At 36.7% G+C, this 20844-nt stretch overlaps 9 protein-coding genes, 1 non-coding gene and 2 pseudogenes across 13 annotated transcripts; 8 read left to right on the top strand and 4 right to left on the bottom strand.

Moving 5' to 3' along the window:
- Positions 1-337: 337 nt before the first annotated feature.
- Positions 338-1477, top strand: srx-112 (7TM GPCR serpentine receptor class x (Srx) domain-containing protein; the record flags this gene model as incomplete). Its single annotated transcript, NM_062243.2, has 6 exons — positions 338-388; positions 435-589; positions 636-709; positions 756-1072; positions 1126-1328; positions 1387-1477. 6 exons carry the CDS (start codon positions 338-340, stop codon positions 1475-1477), a joined length of 891 nt encoding a protein of 296 aa, NP_494644.2.
- Positions 1478-2085: 608 nt separating this feature from the next.
- Positions 2086-3121, top strand: T24E12.7 (annotated as a pseudogene). Its single transcript is given in 2 exon segments — positions 2086-2261; positions 2263-3121. Coding segments are annotated over 2 exon segments (1035 nt in total).
- A 103-nt stretch (positions 3122-3224) lies between these two features.
- On the top strand, positions 3225-4623 carry T24E12.6 (uncharacterized protein; the record flags this gene model as incomplete). Of its 2 annotated transcripts, none has more annotated exons than NM_001420588.1 (9): positions 3225-3386; positions 3433-3558; positions 3603-3785; positions 3838-3993; positions 4042-4113; positions 4171-4228; positions 4308-4376; positions 4426-4522; positions 4569-4623. In NM_001420588.1, 9 exons carry the CDS (start codon positions 3225-3227, stop codon positions 4621-4623), a joined length of 978 nt encoding a protein of 325 aa, NP_001407523.1. The 2 variants fall into 2 exon arrangements, with proteins under 2 accessions (NP_001407523.1, NP_001122642.2); NM_001129170.2 differs by having other exon boundaries at positions 4153-4228.
- A 184-nt stretch (positions 4624-4807) lies between these two features.
- On the bottom strand, positions 4808-5634 carry T24E12.12 (uncharacterized protein). Its single transcript, NM_001027189.3, has 3 exons — positions 5158-5634; positions 5030-5108; positions 4808-4912 (listed from the first exon to the last, which is right to left on the bottom strand). The coding sequence occupies exons 1-3, from the start codon at positions 5288-5290 to the stop codon at positions 4888-4890; spliced, it is 237 nt and encodes a 78-aa protein (NP_001022360.2). The 5' UTR covers positions 5291-5634; the 3' UTR covers positions 4808-4887.
- Positions 5553-7125, bottom strand: srx-111 (7TM GPCR serpentine receptor class x (Srx) domain-containing protein; the record flags this gene model as incomplete). The annotated part of the gene is made up of 7 exons (NM_062241.3): positions 5553-5783; positions 5839-6038; positions 6084-6253; positions 6303-6458; positions 6686-6759; positions 6807-6961; positions 7072-7125. 7 exons carry the CDS (start codon positions 7123-7125, stop codon positions 5672-5674), a joined length of 921 nt encoding a protein of 306 aa, NP_494642.2. The 3' UTR covers positions 5553-5671.
- A 370-nt stretch (positions 7126-7495) lies between these two features.
- On the bottom strand, positions 7496-11026 carry rcd-1 (Regulator of Cold-induced Diapause). The gene is made up of 8 exons (NM_062240.4): positions 10501-11026; positions 10182-10370; positions 9863-10051; positions 9544-9732; positions 9219-9413; positions 8438-8690; positions 7920-8139; positions 7496-7875 (listed from the first exon to the last, which is right to left on the bottom strand). The coding sequence occupies exons 1-8, from the start codon at positions 11001-11003 to the stop codon at positions 7577-7579; spliced, it is 2037 nt and encodes a 678-aa protein (NP_494641.2). The 5' UTR covers positions 11004-11026; the 3' UTR covers positions 7496-7576.
- A 1613-nt stretch (positions 11027-12639) lies between these two features.
- Positions 12640-13663, top strand: sdz-11 (F-box domain-containing protein). Its single transcript, NM_062239.3, has 2 exons — positions 12640-12728; positions 12780-13663. Exons 1-2 carry the CDS (start codon positions 12646-12648, stop codon positions 13633-13635), a joined length of 939 nt encoding a protein of 312 aa, NP_494640.2. The 5' UTR covers positions 12640-12645; the 3' UTR covers positions 13636-13663.
- A 475-nt stretch (positions 13664-14138) lies between these two features.
- On the top strand, positions 14139-15863 carry fbxb-91 (F-box domain-containing protein). Its single transcript, NM_001047298.4, has 2 exons — positions 14139-14287; positions 14919-15863. Exons 1-2 carry the CDS (start codon positions 14205-14207, stop codon positions 15772-15774), a joined length of 939 nt encoding a protein of 312 aa, NP_001040763.1. The 5' UTR covers positions 14139-14204; the 3' UTR covers positions 15775-15863.
- A 241-nt stretch (positions 15864-16104) lies between these two features.
- On the top strand, positions 16105-17177 carry fbxb-90 (F-box domain-containing protein). The gene is made up of 2 exons (NM_001047296.5): positions 16105-16210; positions 16264-17177. The coding sequence occupies exons 1-2, from the start codon at positions 16128-16130 to the stop codon at positions 17138-17140; spliced, it is 960 nt and encodes a 319-aa protein (NP_001040761.1). The 5' UTR covers positions 16105-16127; the 3' UTR covers positions 17141-17177.
- A 241-nt stretch (positions 17178-17418) lies between these two features.
- fbxb-92 (F-box domain-containing protein) lies at positions 17419-18496 on the top strand. Its single transcript, NM_001377768.2, has 2 exons — positions 17419-17547; positions 17595-18496. The coding sequence occupies exons 1-2, from the start codon at positions 17465-17467 to the stop codon at positions 18448-18450; spliced, it is 939 nt and encodes a 312-aa protein (NP_001364730.1). The 5' UTR covers positions 17419-17464; the 3' UTR covers positions 18451-18496.
- A 517-nt stretch (positions 18497-19013) lies between these two features.
- F12E12.12 lies at positions 19014-20449 on the top strand (annotated as a pseudogene). The gene is made up of 3 exons: positions 19014-19050; positions 19155-19752; positions 20241-20449. Coding segments are annotated over exons 1-3 (844 nt in total).
- 21ur-14906 lies at positions 20373-20393 on the bottom strand. The gene has a single exon (NR_050974.1).
- Positions 20450-20844: the final 395 nt, after the last annotated feature.

Genomic DNA, 20844 nt, shown 5'->3' with positions numbered 1-20844 from the left:
ACAAAATTCGGCTGGAAAATATATCCCAAGCTGATACCACCTACATCCGATCTATGCAATATAAATTCGTCGGCGAAGCCTTCATTTTGCAGAACTTTAGCTTTCAATTCATTTTTACAGCTCATGCGACGTCACGAAAGGTCTTCAAGAGCAGAAAGTGTAGAAGCTTAAACGATTCTATATACTAAAATGTGTAATTCCTATTCAGCAAAAACCAAGTAATTATTCAGTCTACGCCATTTTTTTTTGTCAAAGTCTACACTTTCCCAGGCAGTCGTTTTTCAGAAAAAACATTCTTGTTATAATTAATTTTTGTTGTTTTTTTTCATTCAACAAAATGAATTCCACGGAATTTTCCACCCGAATTGTTGGAGCCGAGATGATTTTTGTAAGGTTTTAAACTTATGGCTCTAAAAGTTCAAATTAACTCTCAGGTATCATTCGTCGGGTTTCTGATAAATTTCTTCATGCTTTTCCATTTTTTAACACTGGAAAAGACTAGTTTCCATCTGCTTTGCGTTTCGAAAACATTATCGAATTCGTTAATTTTGCTGGTTTATTTAGTTTATACCGGACCAGTTCATTTATTGTAAGTTGTAAAACGTTTTTTTTTATTTTCGTAATTTTTCTTACAGGTATACTCAAATTGGATCTATTGAGCTGAATATTCTTCTTCACCATTTCGCAATGTACGGGCTTATGCTTCAAGGTAGGCACGTAGGCACGTAGGCTTTGCATTAAAGTATTTATTTCAGGTCCAATAACCCAACTAATAATAACTATCAATCGCGTTTTGGTGCTATGGTTTTTACCTTTACAAATTCCAAAATCTAGTCGATATCTGACAACTGTTATAATAATTTTAACCTGGATATTTGTCGGCTGGCAATCCACGTTATTCGGGCTCCCCGAGGACTGCAAATCACCATTCGCATTTTTTGAGCACACGTTTTACACCACCGCTTCCTGTAGTACAACTATGTTTTGGATAAAAAATTATGTGGTCTTCAGTTTAGCGGCAGTGACAAATTTTTTGAATCTAATGATGGCTGTCAAGTTGGTAGTGGTATCGGTGATTTCAACTGAATTTTGAGAATACAAAAAAAATGCAAAAAAAGTTTGCAGAGAACTCAAAAATCTATTTCCTCCGTCGCTTACCAAAGAAGACGCAAGAGATCTATCAAGTTTTTCTTTCAATCGTGTATTCAAGATTGGATTTCAGCAGTTGACGCTGCAAATAATGCGGCTTCCACTAAATATTGCGAAAATCAGTCTTGTATAATGCTCATCTCGATGAGTGTAGATGTAGTAGTTTTTGGAGTTGATGGGTAAGTTGGGGGCTATTTCAGACGCTTTTCTTGCGCCCTACCAACATTTTTTTTTCAGATTTGTCTTATATTGGTTCAACTACAAACATTTGAAAATACAACCAGCGGGCGTAAATTTAAATGTTGTATCAGCAAAACGTCTCAATTAACTTAAAACTTCACCGAATTCCCAAAATGAATGAATTTTCTCCTACTTTCTTATATTCACCCAAAATATATATAATCAGACAACTCGTAAAAGAGGTGTGATTAGTGCACATTTGGAGCATATAATTAGCCCCCGTCCACCTCCAAACTCCGCATGGCAACAACTCGCATTTTTACACTTTTGCGTTCAAAGTTTCTGTTTAGTGTTTAGCAGTATCAAAACTATACTTTTTTATTTTAAACTTTCAGTTAAATATTGAATTTCAATTTTCTTCTGTGGATATTAATAGAAATCAGTGGGTTTCCTCAAAGAAAATAGAAGAAAAACTTGAGAAAAAGCAGCTAAAAGACTTTGTGGAAAACGAGGATATGGTGGTAAGTGCACTGCAAGGAAGCAGTTGGAAATGGATCGTCAAAAGTTTAGAACATGTTATAGTGTAGTTCTATTAGGTTGAACCGGAAGTCTTTGTGACTGGGTTTGCTTATCCACCGCTAGCCGCAGTTGCACTTTGGTGTTCCCTTGTTGCTAGGGTATAACAACGAGTAAAGGAACTTAATTTTAAAAAACACCCCATTCCCTTCCCTCTGACCTGAGTTTAGTTAGCCGACGATGTATGTAAATAGTGACATCCACATCCGACATAGTTTGATGTACTTCTTCCTATTTCATACCACGATGAAGGATTTCGAGAGTCTCCTTGAGAATGTTCATCATACACATGTCCATCACTATAATATCATACACAATTGGTTCCACCGCTTCGACAAGGACGACTTTTCTCTTGAGGACCAAGAGACCCCATAAATTGGATTTGGATGCGTTGAAGAAAGCCGTGTAAACGAATCCTTTCCAAACAACCCGTGAGCTGTCAACCGCACTTGGGTCTTATCAAACCAACATCGTACAGGGCTTGGTAGCTCCCGGAATAAAGACAATTAGGGGTGGATTCATACCTCACACCTTGACACAAGCCAACCTTGAGTTTTGAATGGATGGTTCCCTTTCCCTCCTCATTCTCCACGGGGGCGATTGATGGTTGGACCCACTTTTCACTGGAGACGAGAAGTGGGTCCTCTACAATAACAACCACAGGCATGCCCAATGGATTGAAGAAGGAGAGACCCCACAGGATGCCGCTAAACCCGACTATCCCCCTAAAAAAGTCATGACCTCAATGTGGTGAGGAGTGTACGGCCCCATCTACTGGGAATTGCTACCTGATAGCAAAATAATTACTGGGGGCCTCTACATTATCTAACCACGGAACCTGAAGAAAGTCTTCAATCGTTCACCCCTGATGGACAAGCAAATCCATTTTCAACAAAACAACTCTTGGCCCTACGGTTTGAAACAAGTATTGCAGGAACTGGTCAGGCGTGGATGGATGGTTCTCCTTTACCCTCCGTATTCTCAAGACACTGCTCCATCTGAATACTGGTCTTTTTCAGATATAACTCGTGACCTATGGGAAAGAACCTTCAATACCCATGGAAGTGTCGAAATGGCACTCAAGCAATATTTCGACTTGCGCCTGGAAGGGTTCTATAAGCAGGGCATTCATAAGTTGCGCACACGTTGGTAGTATATTGTTGATAATGATAGCAAATAAAATTTATCCTGAAGTTTCTTTTGCTTCGAGAAATAAACGATTGAAAAAGTCACAAAGACTTCCGGTTCAACCTAATACAATAACCCTACCATACCACCACAGTAATTCTACAGTAATCCAGTACTACGAAGTTCCCACCATGCCCTCAGTAGCTCAACCATCCTGTAGCTCACGTCAAAATTCCAAACTCCTCTTTCAGAAAGCATCTGTAGATCCATCTCCAACTCCAGGTAGCAACCCACTCCTAGAAAATCCGATTCTCCCGGAAATATCTTCCATTCTCCCAAACTTAGATCCGACGGTGAGTTTCATTTCTTTTATTCCAAAACAAAGTTCATAACTTCCAGCTCCCCGACTTCAACACCACTTACTCCTACCTGGTCAACAATCACCCGCCCACACAATTCTTAAATTTGCCGGCTCATCCGAACCCGCAAATCCTGCTCACCTACCCACCCAACTCAATTTTTCCGGTGAGTATATAGTTTTTTCCTGATAAAATTCATTTTTTTTCCAGTCTCTACCTCTCCAACTAGTTCCAGAATTAGTGCCAACTGACCTAGAAGCCAGAGAGCCGCCGAGCAAAGTTCGATGCCCAAATTTCGAGCTCGCCGAGCCCCAACCGAAAGCTTCTGACTTTGGACAAAACAAGGTTCACTATTTTAACTTGGAGCCATCACACGAGGAGTTTGAGCAGCTGGTATTTTTAACAAATGTCTAAAATTTGAAAAGATATATACTGAAAATTTTAGAAAATTGTCCAAAATTTCGTGTTCTCAGGAGAAGGTTTTTTGCTCCCGGATTGTGATCCAGTTATGAAACGGAGCATAATTTTTACGAATGCTATGAATGATCATTACAAAAGATCTGAGGATCGAGTGGAGGCGATCTATAAGAAGTTCGAGCAGGTTAGTAGGACTTTGTTGCTCGCCGCTGAAAACTATAAATTTTTTTAGAGAGATGCAAAAATGACGTACGACCAAAACGCAGTGAACATCAAGAAACGGATCCATCGGAGACTTCTTGAGGTAATTAAATTTCACGTTAAAAATCAGAAAAAAATTCAGAAAGATTATTTCTTCAAGTATCTGCAATCTGGACAGCATATAGAGAGAATCATGAAGTGTGAGGAAATCGTTGAAAGTGAGAATGTTTTATTTTAGCCTGGCTTGCTTTGAAGACGGCCTACGTAGGCATAGGCCACCAAAATCTCGATTTTCAGGCTCGGGAGTGCCTGTTCTGTCAAAAGACGATAGGATGTTTTACGCAGATTATCAGAAGAAAAAGAATGGTAACTTTTTCATAGATTTTTTGAGTTGAAGCCCGCTTGCTCCTTTCAGACGTCTTTCGCTATTTGTTGGACACGGAAAAGGCAGTGTTACGAGAAAAATTTGAGAAAATGCGGAGCACTATTCGGAGAAAGGAGCACTACTTTTGGTGAGTATTTTCAGTTTTTTTCGCTAAGAAATTCTTACAATTTCAGCCGAAAAAGATCTCAGTTGCCGGCAAATCGAGAAGAACCACTGAAGAAGAATTAGTGATTTTCTTTCAGTTGTTTTTTAATTAAATAATTTGCTTTTAAGAATCAAACGTTTCATATTTAAAAAAAAAACCGAATCATATCAAAAAATGCAAATGTCTCGAGAAAATTCTCGGTCACGGGGGTGCTATAGGAGCATAGAGAAATGTGAAAATTGTCAAGAATTGCCAAATTGTTGTAAAAGTGAACAATTTATTGGTGGTGAATGTATTGATTAGAATTTGCAATGAAAATATTATTTCTTCTCGAGACGTCGAAAATATCACAACTCAGCGAGACGATCCACCCTGAAAAATGTTTCTCATTTATCATGTCCCAAAATGTCTGCCTATGTGCCTACAGGACCTGGCTAATGCCTTCTTTGCAGGCACTCAGGAAGGCAGATTAAGGCCTGGCAGACTCACCAGCGGTTGAACATGAAATAGCGTTTGTTCTCCATTTTCAGCTTCAGAATGAGAATCTCGAAAGTAACATTTGTTGGAACTGCAATTTTCAAAAAATTTACATAATTTTATTGATAAAAATAAACTACCTTGATCCTCGTCGTCATCCTCATAGATCGTCATCAGCTCGAACTCCCAAGTCAGCATTTTTAACGAGGAGATATTTGAAGAAATGAGAAAATCAATTGTCAGAAATTTGTGATGAAATTGTGGATTAGTCATAGGAAAATGGAACCATTCCTGGTTTGATCTCTAGTCAGCATATGGGGGGAAACAATAGGAGAACACATAAAAAATTATACGAGCCGATCATTTTGTAGGGAAAATTTGACAGGAAAAAAAAGGCACCTCGGTATATTCAAATGACGATTTAAAGGTTTTTCTTATTTTTAACTGGGTTTGTAAGTTTATTTATTGTATAAAATATTTTTGAAATGCTTTAAAACAATTTTCTGATTTTTTTTTCCAGTTTTTATTCTTAAATTTTGGTTCAAAAAAGCCTATAATTATACATAGTCGAAAAGTTTCCAAGTTTTGCGAATTTTTCTCAAATATTATACAATTATATACACATGTGCATTAATATCAAGAATACGAAAAAACTCAATTAGACAAGTACTGCTTGCTCCCAGCCACTCGATTCGTGTTTTGAACTTTCGCAGAATTGACTCGCCGCTTTCCATTTCTCTGATAATTTGATACATACATGACTAATCTGGAATCATGTACATTTTCTTATTTACCATATTAAAATTGCAATAAAAAGTTACCCATCAGCAAGCTGCGTGAACAAATTAGAGCCAAGGGTGACTATAAAGATCAGGAAAGGATGGTTTGCAGTATTCCGAAAGAATAAGCTATTAACTGTGTCTAGTACGTAGACCCAGTCTTCAAAGCAATTTTGGATAAATAATCGAATCAAGGTTTTTTGTCTGTGACGGCATGATTCGGTGGAGAGGTTTTGGGTTTTCTGAAACAAATTAAATTAGCTTAAAGTCTGATAGAAGTAACCCACCGACGATAGGAAAAGCTTGATAGCTATGAAAACATTCATAACATTTGAAAATACTGCTAGTGGAAGTACTAGGAATAGAAAATCACTTTGCAAGATGTAATGTATAAAATATGGGCATTCATCGTGCATCCAGGTAAGGCTTTGATGGCTGAATCGGATAAGGCAGGATTCTGAAAATTTTGAGAGTTAGGAAAATGAGAAAAAGATGAAGCTGGGTACCTGGAAACCCTATCAATGTAGAAAAGTATGCGGCAATAATCCAACAAGCCGAAAGTGAGCCAAAAGTGATCCATTTACTATACCAGGGGATGACAATTGGGGCGAAGTAGACAATCAGGAAGCGATTGATAGTAATAAGCGCCTGGGTTAAGGGTCCTAAAGGGTAGATGGTGTTAGGAGTAGGTGCCTACATCATTCCTGCCTTTCTGCCTACCTGACTGCCTATGTGCATGCCTACCATATTTATGATTGGTTTTTGGCGCGAAGTTTGGTCAACGATTGCCAAGTGTTTCACAATGCCCAAGTTTTTTTAAGAGGTTCACAGGGTAGTAGGCACAAGGTAGGCAGGCGTAGGCAGGCAGAAATTTTGCCCCAAAACTCACCTTGACAATATAGACCATAAGCAATTGCCTGGTTAAGATACCTATTCAGCAATTCGGGTCCCAGTTGGGCATATCTTTAAAAGCAAAATGAAATTTTGTTCCAACTTTTTCTTAAACTCACAACAATGCTGATGGGCCATTGTACAATAAATAAACCAAAATATGTAGAGAATTTGAAACAGTTTTCGAAATGCACATCACATGGAAGCTGGTTTTTTCAAGTGATAAATATTTTCGAAATGCGGATAAATTGAAGAATAGTCCGATTATGGAGGCCTAAATTAGTGTAAAATTCAAAACGTACTAATTTTAATTGAATGCACAAGGATGCCTATATTGCCTAACGGTAGGCAGGTGAGTAGGCGTTTTTGTGCCTGCAAACTTACAATTATCATTGAGGCTCCTCCAATTTGAGCAGAAAACTGGTCAACCGTTGACATTTTTCAATTCCAAAATGTGTGAGCTCAAGATTTTTCATACCTCGTTCCGTGGGGATAAATAGGTTAGCCTGTTAACGAGTCACATTGTTATTCACGTTTTCTGATGACTTATTCAATAATTTTTTGGCTTTTAGACTTTGGATTACTGGAGCAATACTCAAGAGAGCCAGTTTGTAACATCTCAGTTGTTCTCTGATTGAATAAAAATCAAAAGATTGAAAAATTGCTTTGCAGATTATTCAACCCAAAATTAATTGTTTTATTAACTAAAGTTATAGTAGTTTCAACAATCATTTTTTTTGAAACTGGTATTATGCCATTAATATTTGCCGCATCTGCAGATGTGTCAAATGTTCCTAACATACGGAAACAGGGAAAAGATAAAAATTCATTCAGTTGTCGTCAGGTTCACTAATAGTTTACAGAATTTGTGGTAGAATTTGATATTTGTTTAGGGACCATGGGTATTGAACGGAGAGTCTGCTCTTATCATCGAGTCCACACTTATCCTGCTTTTCACAAACATAGTAATAATTTTTCTGATATTTCTTTCCGGTGAAACAGAATCCCTGCCAGCTTCAGGAAAATATGGGTCTTCTGATAAACAAATCACAAGAACCTTCTCGTTGTTTATTTTCCAAAATACTTGAGTTTGTCCGTTTGTATTAGGGCGTCTGTACAAAAAGTTGCTCTCATCGTTTACAATTTTCTGGATGTAATCTCGAAACTTTTTCTGGAGTTGCAGTGTAGCTGGAAATATTAAAAATTAGTTCGGTCTAACTACATGTGTTTACCAGGATATGACCTATCCGAAAGTAACTCTTTTTCTATCTCATTACTCCTGTCTCTGTTGCTGTAATTCCGAATTTCTTTTATCAATTGGCGTATGGATGGTGGAACTACATCCAGAATATCTCTGTGAAAACGATTCGATGGAAAGCCCGTGAACTCTCTTCCGTGTCTGATTAACGAATGCAGGAAACCTTCGCGTCCATTGTTGGCAAGACCTACCATCTGCAAACTTTACGTTCGTTATATCCCTAGATTCAAACATAATGAATTTTCATGGATAATGCTCAAAACAATCTTGTAATTTCTGAAAACTTTTTTTCATAAAACAATGGTTTATATGTATGTACGAAACATTTTTGATTTTTGCAAATAAACTGACGTCCAAACATTGTCGGTTAGTTACCGTATATTCTCTATTAGTGCTGCAAGCCTTTGCTCAAGTTGGGCTAGCGCGCTTACCTGTCAATTCTTAAATAAGCTCTTGAACCCTCCGGTGACTATATTTTTGAAAGAAGCTTACGGTGTATGTAAAGTTTTTTGGAGTTGTAACGCTCATCCAAAACTGGTCAGTGGATGAATCTTCTCTTTCTCGGCCTGTTTGGTTGTTCGGGTCTCTCTCGAATTCAAAAGGAACATTCCAATGCTGATCTTGCAACGATTTTCGTGGTTGTTGTCTCTCGAAATTATTGTTTTTTTCATTTCTTTTCTCTGGGGTGTTACATTCTCCTCTTGGATAGGAATCTTGTTTCGATTGGTTAGCGTCACGAAGTTGGCTATAAAAATGTTTTTTTAAGATTTTATTAAGACACGTAGTGCAATCAACTTTGAGGTTTAGATTTTAGGTTTAAATTCGTACATCAAAACATCGTGATACACTTTTAAAGTAGTTTTAGGCACTTATTTTCCTTTTCTGTATTTATTGCAAATCCGTTCTTAAGTATTGGAATTAGTAAAAAAAAAGTAATTTGCCTGAATTATTTTTAACCGCTTTTTCAAATTTCAAACTCAAAACACAATTTCAGAATTCATTAAAACCAAATTCATGTCTTGGTTCCTGTTGAAAACAGTAATTTCATAGGTATAGAGAAAAAAGGAGGAAAGTGATTAATTTGAAGAAAACACTGTTTTACTCTGAAAACATATTCGAAACATTATTTTTCTGGGAAATTGCAGCAGTTAAGACTTTGTGAATGAAAGACAACGTTTTATCATTTTACGTCAATTATTATATTTCAATCAAATATAAATATTTCATAATCGCAAACAGTGACACTTTTTGGAATGATACCCCAACAACTTACTTTCCTAGTAATTCCTTGAGTTCAGCAAATGTTTTCCATTTTTCTCCGGAAACGACATTGGCGGTTAGTCGAATTGATTCCGAAGTACGTGCTTTCTTGGAAACGTAGAAATGGTCTTTTTCAGGTTCATACCAATAAGAGTCAGATATTCGAAGCACAGGGGATCCAGTCCGATTTTCATTGAGTTTATTAAATCTGAAAAATGAAAAACATCGTTTAATCATTTTATGTCAATCGGTGAAATGTATATGCAATTGTTTCAGAACCACACTGGGGATTCACAAATAGTAATCATTTTTGGAACGAAGTCACAACAACAACTCACAGTATTTCATTGAGTTCAGCATATGTTTTCAATGTTTCTCCGGGAATGACATTGGCGGTTAGTCGAATTGATTCCGAAGTACGTGCTTTTTTGGAAACGTAGAAATGGTCTTTTTCAGGTTCATACCAATAAGAGTCAAATATTCGAAGCACAGGGGATCCAGTCCGATTTTCATTAAGTTGATTAAATCTTAAAAATGAAAATCATCGTTTAATCATTTTGTGTCGATCGGTGAAATGTATATGCAATTGTTTCAGAACCACACTGGGGATTCACAAATAGTAATCATTTTTGGAACGAAGTCACAACAACAACTCACAGTATTTCATTGAGTTCAGCATATGTTTTCAATGTTTCTCCGGGAATGACATTGGCGGTTAGTCGAATTGATTCCGAATTACGTGCTTCTTTGGAAACGTAGAAATGGTCTTTTTCAGGTTCATACCAATAAGAGTCAGATTTTCGAAACACAGGGGATCCAGTCCGATTTTCATTAAGTTGATTAAATCTTAAAAATGAAAATCATCGTTTAATCATTTTGTGTCGATCGGTGAAATGTATATGCAATTGTTTCAGAACCACACTGGGGATTCACAAATAGTAATCATTTTTGGAACGAAGTCACAACAACAACTCACAGTATTTCATTGAGTTCAGCATATGTTTTCAATGTTTCTCCGGGAATGACATTGGCGGTTAGTCGAATTGATTCCGAATTACGTGCTTCTTTGGAAACGTAGAAATGGTCTTTTTCAGGTTCATACCAATAAGAGTCAGATTTTCGAAACACAGGGGATCCAGTCCGATTTTCATTAAGTTGATTAAATCTTAAAAATGAAAATCATCGTTTAATCATTTTGTGTCGATCGGTGAAATGTATATGCAATTGTTTCAGAACCACACTGGGGATTCACAAATAGTAATCATTTTTGGAACGAAGTCACAACAACAACTCACAGTATTTCATTGAGTTCAGCATATGTTTTCAATGTTTCTCCGGGAATGACATTGGCGGTTAGTCGAATTGATTCCGAATTACGTGCTTTTTGGGAAACGTAGAAATGGTCTTTTTCGGGTTCATACCAACATGATTCAGATTTTCGAGGAGAATTTGTGGAGCTACATGGAGTGCGCCTCGCTGTTTGATTGTTTGATGTTCTCCTTTTAGGTGGGCCCAAAACTAAAAGACCAATTGAACCTACTATCAAACCAGCTCCCACGCCCATCAAAACAGCTGGGAGCACGAGAGTAAGCCCAACAGCTCCAGCCCCAACTCCAGCGGCAGATGCAGCAACAACTCCAGCGGTAGATGCAGCGCCAGTTCCAGCGGCAGATGCAGCAACAACTCCAGCGGCAGATGCAACGCCAGCTCCTGTGGCAGATGCAGCGGAAAGTCCAACGGCTGATGCAGCAACAGCTTCAATCACAGGGGGAGCTATAGTTAAAACACATGTAGCCATTCGTTATTCAGGCTCTCCTGAAATGAGTATATTTATTAGAGTGCGCTTGATGACCTCTCCGCGTTTTCCGGAAAAAAATGCTGGATGTTATTCCCACTGAAAATCACTTTACTCAATTTTCAGCCTCTACATATTTACATGGTGTGGATTTTAAAACTAAAAACAAAGCAAAACAAGTTCCAATATTTTTAATAGCGTGAAAAGTTGAATTTTTTGTTTTTTTTTTTTAATTGAAATTCGCTGTTTTATTTCAGCCAAATTTCAGTTTGGTATTTTTTCAATTTGTTTTATCAACTTCAATAATTATAGTTATCAAAGTTGACACAGCATTTCCAAGGAAGTCATAAAAAAGAAACATGAAAAACACATTTTGTATCAGATATATCAGATAAAAACATCAACAAAGAAAAAAGACAAAAAAGAAAAAAAATGAGAAAAAAACGATTTTTCTTGGTGTAAAAAAAGAAAAGAGGGAGAAAGCCGGGCATTGCATCAGGTATAAACAAACTGTTTCACCAACAGTTAAGATTTTTTTAACAGTTTTCAATTTGAACTTTTCTTGAAAATGAGAAGACTCCCGCTGATTTTTTTAAATCTTCAAAACCTATTTTCAAAAGCTTAAAAATTGAAAATATGCAATTTTCAGTGGTTCAGAAATATTTCGCGGTTACTGAAACGGGAAAGGAAAGTGAGCGTATTAAAATGAAAATTGTTGCGTTTTATTGTGACTCGTTATCAGTTATGATGTCGATCTTTGGAATTGATGTCACTTCCTCACTCTTATATTTTCTCAGGAAGATTTTTAAAATGTTTCTGATATCAACAAATATTTCGAAATATTAAACTTTTAAAACCGGAGTTGTATGGTGATGTAGGAATACTGTTAGATTACTGTATTTCTAGTGAGACTAGTCAATAGAAACCTTGAATTCTTAAAAAGTGGCGAAAACCCGAGATTTTCTAATATTTCAAAAAATCATATAAAATTTAGAAGATTTGTTGAATTGTTTACTATAATGGGTATATGCTAGTTTTTGTGTTAGGGGCATGTGTTTTAACAATTTCCCCATTGGCGGAACTCTTTTTATTCACCAGTTTTGAAATTTTTATGTACTTTGGTTTCAAAATATTAATAAAAGGGTTTGAAAAGTAAACATAGAGTGACACAAAAGCACATTGACATTTACTTCAATTCTCAATACAGTTCAGTGAACAACTTCACTGATAGCAAGTCACAATTAAACACATGAAAGGTCATTGGAATGTTTGGCTTTATTTGAAAGTTTTCGATCGAAAGCACAAACTGTTAATACTGCAGAAAGCGTGATCATAACTTTTTCGTCTGGTTTCGCGTTTAATAAGCTTTTACGTGTATTTAAAATGTTCAAAGCAACACTGAAACTTTGTTTGCATGTGACTTTGGAACACAACAGACAGTAGACATTGGTGGAACATATGAATCCGCAATTCTTGAATACAAGTTCCAAAATCTACAAAACTATATGATTTTATTAGGAACAAGGACCGCAAACATTCCACAGATCCTGTGACCTTTTTCCTATATTTTCGTAGAATAACAGACAACACAGGTGTCCTGCTAGTTCTCCTTCACTCTCATTAATATTCATTCTTGTCTTCTGCCATGGTTGCATCGTCTTTTCCCCTTCACCGTCTTCCAGCAAGACCTATGGAAATAGTTCTTCAATCTTTCGCGTTCTGTAATACGTAAGTTACATTATTTGTATGTATGTAAATAAAATAAAAGGTTATTTTCAGAATAGAATACTCACTTCTCTCCAAGAAAGCTAAGAATCTTGTCACATCGTCTGGCCTACTATTTCAGGCCAAACTTTCTGAAATTGATGTTTCCAACCAATTGAAAATAGATATTGAAGTACTCGGCCGGCCTTTTGACTACGTTCTGTCACCTGGTTATTCAAGCAGTAGACTAGAAGTTCAAACTCAGCATACTCAATGGTACTTAACTTCATATTCGGTGAAAGATTTTATAGATCATCTTATGGTAATTACCAACACAAAACATGTTGAACTTATACGTTTCCATTGCCCTGGACGTCTATTCTATGGACAGTTTTTGGAAAGTTATTTGAGCGAATTTTCGTATCGTGAAGTAGTGTTTGAAACTGGCGGAATAACAGTTTCAGCTGAACCATTGACATTTCTGATACCATTTTTACAAGGCGAGCAGTTAGATTTGCTAGTCACTCTATTTGATACATTTTATACCCAATGCGTTTTGGCAAGAAATTGGGGTCAAATGAATGGCGGCAGCTTCAACAGATTAAACCAACTGCTACTCAATAATAGTGCACATATTCGTATCCAACAAGCCATGCTCTCAAATCTCGATATGAACATATTTCTGAAAAGTTGGACGAATGGATCAAACCCTAGGCTTAAGCATGGACATGTTTGTTTTCCAGTTCATCGAGATTTTGATCTCAATATAATCTTGAAAGAAATTGAGTACCAACCTGTATCAAGTGATGAATTAGACCGTCGCGGAGAGTTGACATTCCTTGCACACATTTCTATTCGAAAACCTGATGGAACAATAGCTCTAATAAAATTCAGTAGAGCACAATTTGAAATGAATGTTATTGGATATTGAACAATTTTTAATTAAATAAAGTTTGTATTGAAAAAGTGTTTTTTTGCTTTTAGACTACATATGAATTATTGGTCTGATTTGAGTCGTTCAAACAAGAGCCCTCAATCAGATGGTGCTCTAATTGACGAAGGATTAAAATAAAAATATTTTTGCAGTGGTCAAAAATATAATACATTACTGTGCCGTTTATTTTCTCACTTTTAGATGTCCGTTTTATTAGCTACACTATAGGTAGGCAGGCAAAGGAAGGACATGTAGGCAGGCATGGTGTAGGCATGTAAAGTAGGCAAGCAATGAGATGACCAACTAGCTTCAAACCTTTAAAACTGAGATGTAACCACAAACTTCCCACATGCCCACTGACCTTTCCCAATATTTTTGGAGCACACCTGGTGAGACAATAGCTCTTATTCATTGTTTTCTGCTGTGAGTGCCATTCTTTTATCCAGATGTGACCGCAAACATCCCATAGGTACAGTGACCCTTTTTCCCATTTTTTGCAGAACGTCATACTACACCGCATCTCTGCTAATTCTTCTTCGCTCTCATTCATTCTCATCTCCGTTGCCATGGTTGTTCCGTCTTTTCCCATTCACAGTCTTCCAACGAGACCTTTGGAAACAGTTCTTCAATCCTTCACGTATTTTGATATGTAGGTTTTCTTTTTTATTAAAAAATACAGTGCGTGCATGTTCTATATGCCACCCCCCAAAATACGGCCTATGGCCACTCCTGTGATTTTTCGTGAAAATTTGCTAATGCCATTCGATTCTAGACCCAAGAAAACCTATAGACATTTTTTTTCGTGATGATAGCACAAAAACTAAACTTTTTAGGTCAAAAAAACGCAAAAAAGGCCGTGCAACTTCTATATGCCACCCTGCGATTTTTGATAAAAATTCTTTGATTTGCACATTTTTCATGTTTTTAAGGCTCATGAATCGACTGAAAATAGATGAATAGTACCCAAAACAAAAAATTTCAAAAAACTTGTAAAAAACATGAGCCTTAAAAACATGAAAAATGTGAAAATCAAAGAATTTTTATCAAAAATCGCAGGGTGGCATATAGAAGTTGCACGGCCTTTTTTGCGTTTTTTTGACCTAAAAAGTTTAGTTTTTGTGCTATCATCACGAAAAAAAATGTCTATAGGTTTTTTTGGGTCTAGAATCGAATGGCATTAGCAAATTTTCACGAAAAATCACAGGAGTGGCCATAGGCCGTATTTTGGGGGGTGGCATATAGAACATGCACGCACTGTACATCAACATTTGCATTTTCAGGATAAAATACTCGTTTATCTCCAAAGTTACTAAGAAAGTTGTCAGATCGTTCAACTTACCGCTTACTCTTCTAGCAATTAATGTTATCAATCGCGTGCATTTACGATTTAACGTAGAAAACGTTATTTTCACTGTTGATATACTCCATACTGATCCTAACGGTACACTACATATTGAAATCACATATGAGAATGTCAAAAGAACAATTCGGAATTTGGAAGGATATTCAGTAAGGAGTGTTATTGAACATTTCATGGCAATTTTCGATAGAGTACAAGTTGATACGCTAATGATCTGCCCTGATGCAAATTTATTGGACGGCCAGTTTTTAAAAAATAATCTGAATGGATTTTCATACAACTCAGTACTGATTATCTGCGAAAGAACAGGCTACAAAGTTTCGTCCGGACAAGTCAAAGCTCTTGAGCCTTTTTTGAAAAGTGAAAGATTGTATTTGGTTGAAGCTCCTTTCGACAGACCAAACTCCTATCGTTTACTGATTCAAAATTGGGGTCAATTATTCTCTGGCAGCTACAATGGATTAAACGATTTATTGCTTAGCAATAGTTCATACATTGAAATTCAAGAAGCCACACTTTCAGATAATGACCTGAACATTTTTCTGAAAAACTGGAGAAACGGATCTAATCCTAGACTTGAGCATGCACAAATTGATTTTCGACATCTTCGAGAATTTGATTTCGATATAATTTTGGATGGAATTGAATATCAACCTCATCCAGATGATGAATGGACTCATCAAAGACAAATCGCCGTTCAAAAAAATAATGGAACAAAAGCAATGATCAAATATAAAGAAGGCATATATGCAAACTTTGAAGTAATTCTTCTATGATTTTCGTTCTTTTTTTTTAATTTAATGAAGTTAATGTTAAAACTCTATTTAAAAACTTTCTATCCGAAAATAAATAATTCGACAGTCAATTTTTAATTTTCTAGAACAATAGTTAGACATTCTTAGATCTGGAACTGAGACCACAAACTTCCCACAGTTCCAATGACCTTTTCCAATATTTTTGGAGCACACCTGGCTCTTATTCGTTTTTTTTTCTGCTATGGTTGCCTTCTAGTCACCGCAAACATCCCATAGGTACAGTGACCCTTTTTCCCACTTTTTGCAGAACGTCATACTACCACCGCATCCCTGTTAATTCTTCTTTGCTCTCATTCATTCTCTTCTCCGCTGTCATGGTTGCTCCGTCTTTTCCCATTCACAGTCTTCCAACAAAACCTTTGAAAATAGTTCTTCAATCTTTCACGCACTGTAGTATGTAAGTTGCATTCTTCAAACAAAAACCAATTATCAAAATTAATTATTTTTCAGAATACCGTATTCATTCATTTCCAATAAAGCCAAAAATCTGGTCAAAACGTCTGGCAGACTATTTCAGGCAAAAATTTTGGACATTGAGATTTCCAACCGTTTGGTGGTGATTATAGCCTTACATGGCGAATCTTTTAACTGTCGTATTCCTCTCAATGGTTTAAACAATCCTCAACAAGTTCGAATTTGGCATCACAGCCTTAGAAAAAAGTTTTATCTAAATGGTTATTCCGTGCGAAGTTTTATTGATCATTTTATGCAAGCTACTAACGGAAGACAAATTGAACGCATACACTTCCTTTGCGATTTGGATTTATTAGATGATCGATTTTTGAGAGACCATTTAAGTGGATTTTCATATCATAAAGTAATAATTGACTTCCAAGGAAGATCAGTTTCACCAGAGCATCTGAAATATCTAGCACCATTTTTACAAAGTGAGCAGTTAGATTTAAGGAGAGCTACATTTGATGCACCAACTACTCGTTGTATTTTGGCTCCGAATTGGGATAAAATATATCTTAGAAGCTCAAACGATTTAAACGAGTTACTACTTAATAATGGTTCTGATATCCAAGTCCAACGAAGCATGCTCTCAAATACCGATATCAACATATTTCTGAAAAACTGGAGAAACGGATCAAATCCTAGACTTGAATTTGTACAGATATGGTTTTCAATCGAACGAGATCTCGATCGCAGTGTAATTTTGAAAGAAATTGAGTGTCATCCTGTATCAAATGATGAATTGGCCCGTCGTCGAGAGTTGCCATTCCTTGCACAAATTGCTATTCGAAAACCTGATGGAACAATGGCTGCAATCAAATTCCATAGATCACAATTTCAAATGGTTGTGTTTGGATATTACCCTCTATAATTTTATCGTTTAATTGAATGAAGTCAATGATAAACCTCTATAAAAAATGTTCTACCCGAAAAAAAATAATTCGACAATTTTTTTCTCAATTTTCTAGAAATGTAGCTAGAAAACTCTTAGGTCTGGAACTGCAACCTCAAACTTCCCAGTTCCAATGACCTTTTCATTTATTTTTAGAGCACATATGGTTGCCACCCTTTTTCTTGGAACTGTATCGGCAAACTTCCCACAGGTCCAGTGACCTTTCCCGATGAATTTGGAGCAGATCTAGTGAGACATTAGATCTTTGTTCACTCTCATTAATATCCATTCTTGTCTTCTGCAATGGTTGCATCGTCGTTTCCCCTTCTACGTCTTCCAACAAAATCTATGGAGACTGTGATCCGTTATTTTTTGCCGTTTGATATGTAGGTTACTCTAACTAAAATTTATATAGCAAAATGTTCGGTTTCAGGATAAAATATTCATTTCTCTCGAAATCAACTAAACATCTTGTCACATCGCTCAACCTGATACGGATCAAGTTTTTCCAAATTTATGTCTTGGACCAGTTGGGGATAGGATTTTATGTAAACGGCGTTTTTTTCACATTTTATGTATTGAATACATACCCCGAAAACGATGTTCAAATTAAAATCACATATGGAAATGTTAGCACAATTTGGAATTTGAAGGGATATTCAGTGAAAAGTTTTATTGGGCACTTCATGGTGATTTCTAAAAGATTGCGTATTGATGCGCTGAATTTCTGGACTAACGTAGATCTATTGGATGGCCAGTTTTTGAAAAAAAATCTAGATGGATTTTTGTATCGTAAAGTGATAATTCAATCTCAGGGAATTAACTACAAAGTTTCACCTGTACAAGTTACAGCACTTGAACCTTTTTTGAAAAGAGAAATATTGCATTTGGTTGAAGCTCCTTTCGACAGATCAAACTCCTATCGTTTACTGATTCAGAATTGGGATCAATTATACTCGGGCAGCTACAATGGATTAAACGATCTATTGCTCAACAATAGTTCAGATATTCAAATTCGAAAAGCCATTCTCTCAGATAACGATATCAACGTTTTTTTGAAAAGTTGGATGATTGGGTCTAATCCAAGACTTGAACGTGTTTATATATATTTTCAAGACGATCGAAAATTTGATTCCAATATTATTTTTAGTGGAATTGAACCTTTTTCAAAACATACATTAGACGATCAAGGACAAATGGTTATTCAAAGGAATGATGGAACAAAAGCAAGGATAAACTACAATGATGGAGTTTTTGCAAATTTTGAAATGTTTTTACTCAACAATTAATTGGTTTTTGAAATAAGTATTATAATTTCAATAAATAAATGTTTTTTTCGCAACAAATGTCCTCGAAAATTCTTTTCAAATGGAAAACATACCAAAATAAATTTGTTAGGCAGGCACATCAGAATACGTGTTTGCGCACCTTTAAAAGCTGCTTGGCTGCCTGCCTACCTACCAGGTGAGTATGGATCCTAAAATCATCTTAGTAGATCAGTTTATACGATCTCTAGTGCATAGTCTTCCAACACTTATTCAAAGTTTATTTAGAAAATATTAAAATCAGAACAAGCCCAGCCCAATTCCTGGCTCTGAAAGAAACTGATCTCTGATTCAAAAATCTGATAATGCACTTGATTTCAAAGTACCGAACAAAAAGGGCCCTCACAATTTTTGTGACTTATTCCTCCTCCAGGCACAAGATACAACCGTAGGCATTTTGTGTCTAACCAACAGTCTGCGTCTCCGGTGAACACAGATTAATACAAAAACGGCCTTGGAAAAATGTATAAAAACAGAAATTTGGGAGATGGAAAAGTCAACGTTTGAAAAAATAGTATTTTCTAGCTATGGCTCGTTTCTCGGGAAAAGTCGCTCTTGTCACAGGTAATTTGAGAACTTATTTTTGGATATTTTTTGAAAAAACACTAGAGGTTTCTGTTTTCTCTCATATTAGCTATGTTCAAAAATCTGTCGTTTTTTTATTCCAGGCTCCTCCAACGGAATCGGCCGTGCCGCTGCTCTCCTCTTCGCTCAACAAGGAGCCAAAGTAACCATCACCGGAAGAAACGCTGAGAGACTTGAAGAGACACGACAAGCCATTCTAAAATCTGGAGTACCTGCTGAAAACGTTCTTGCTATTGCCACAGACTTGGCTACAGACCAGGGACAAACCGACCTAATCAATGGGACTCTTCAGAAGTTCGGACGTCTTGATATCCTTGTCAACAATGCCGGAACATCTGTGACCGATCCTCAAGGACGGATCAGTATTGATCAGCAAATCGAGGACTTCGATAGGACTTTCCAAATTAATATGCGAAGTGTGGTAACGCTGGTGCAGAAGGCCAAGGAGCACTTGATCAAGACCAAGGGGAGATTATTAATGTTTCCAGTATTGGTGCCGGACCTCACGCGCATCCCGATATGATGTACTACGGAATGTCCAAAGCTGCACTTGACCAGTTCACAAGAAGCACTGCAATCACACTGATTCAACACGGGGTCCGTGTGAACTCGGTGAGCCCGGGAGTAGTCTACACGGGAATTGGAGAGGCCATGGGATTCCCACCAGGTGCATTCGAGAAGGTGAGCAATTTTGGTTCAAATTTTTTCAGAAAATGTTTAAGTTTTTCTGGAAGTTAAAAAATTTCTTCTAGAACACTCGAAAACATTTTTGAACGCGCAATAAACTTTGACAAGACTTCTGAAAACTTCTAGGAAACTTCTGAGAGTTCTCGAAGTTTCGAAAAAGTTCTGTAAAGTTTGAAAACCTTAGCTCGATAAAAATCTGGAAGGTTTGTCAAGTGCTTAGAGAAGTCTAGACAATTCTGGAAAGATCTGCAAGTAGAATAAAAGATCTTACAATTAGAAATTGAAAACTTCGAGAAACTTCTATTATACAAACTCTGTAGAATTTTTAGCAAGCTCAGAAAGCTCGAAAAATTTCTTAAATATTTGGGAACGTTTGATATTTTTCTGTGATTGTGGAAACATCTAAAAATTCCTCTTCAAAAATGGTCCTTGCAGCGTACAAACAGCTTGTTTTTTAAAGGCTAAACCATAAGAATTTCCAGACCATGAAATTCTACGAGTCCCACAAGGAATGTGTCCCATGCGGTCACATGGCTCAACCCGTAGAAATTGCTCAAGTTATCGCATTTTTGGCGGACCGTACCATGTCTTCCTATATCATTGGGCAGTCCATTATTGCTGATGGAGGATCTTCACTGGTGATGGGAATGCAGGCTCATGACATTATAGAGATTTTGAAGCAGTCATAATTATTTATAGCATTTTTTATAGTTTTGTCTTTTGTAAATAAAACAGGTTTATACTACTGTAAGTTCAAACAGTCAAACAAAATCAAACTGATATTCAAAATGCACAAGAAATTTAAAATACGCTTGGTGCAGTCACTATCCTTAACATGTTCTCCTTCGGTGGAGGCTTTCCCTCTTCGACTTCTACAGAGACTTCTTGATGAGCTCCAGAGCATCATAAAGTCCATTTCTATCGTTTTCCATCGAGCTGAAGGTGGGACTGGGCCCGCTCCCTGCACATCAAGTGGGAGATCCTAAAAAAATTTCCTGATCCACTTTGACGGCTTACATCTTGGCTCATTTCACAGATATCAACAAAAATTTGCATTACGTTTCTATGGAAAAAGAAATGAGCAAA

This window comes from Caenorhabditis elegans, chromosome II (assembly GCF_000002985.6).
Source record: "Caenorhabditis elegans chromosome II".
NCBI lineage: Eukaryota > Metazoa > Nematoda > Chromadorea > Rhabditida > Rhabditidae > Caenorhabditis > Caenorhabditis elegans.
This window is presented reverse-complemented; position numbering and strand designations above follow the sequence as displayed.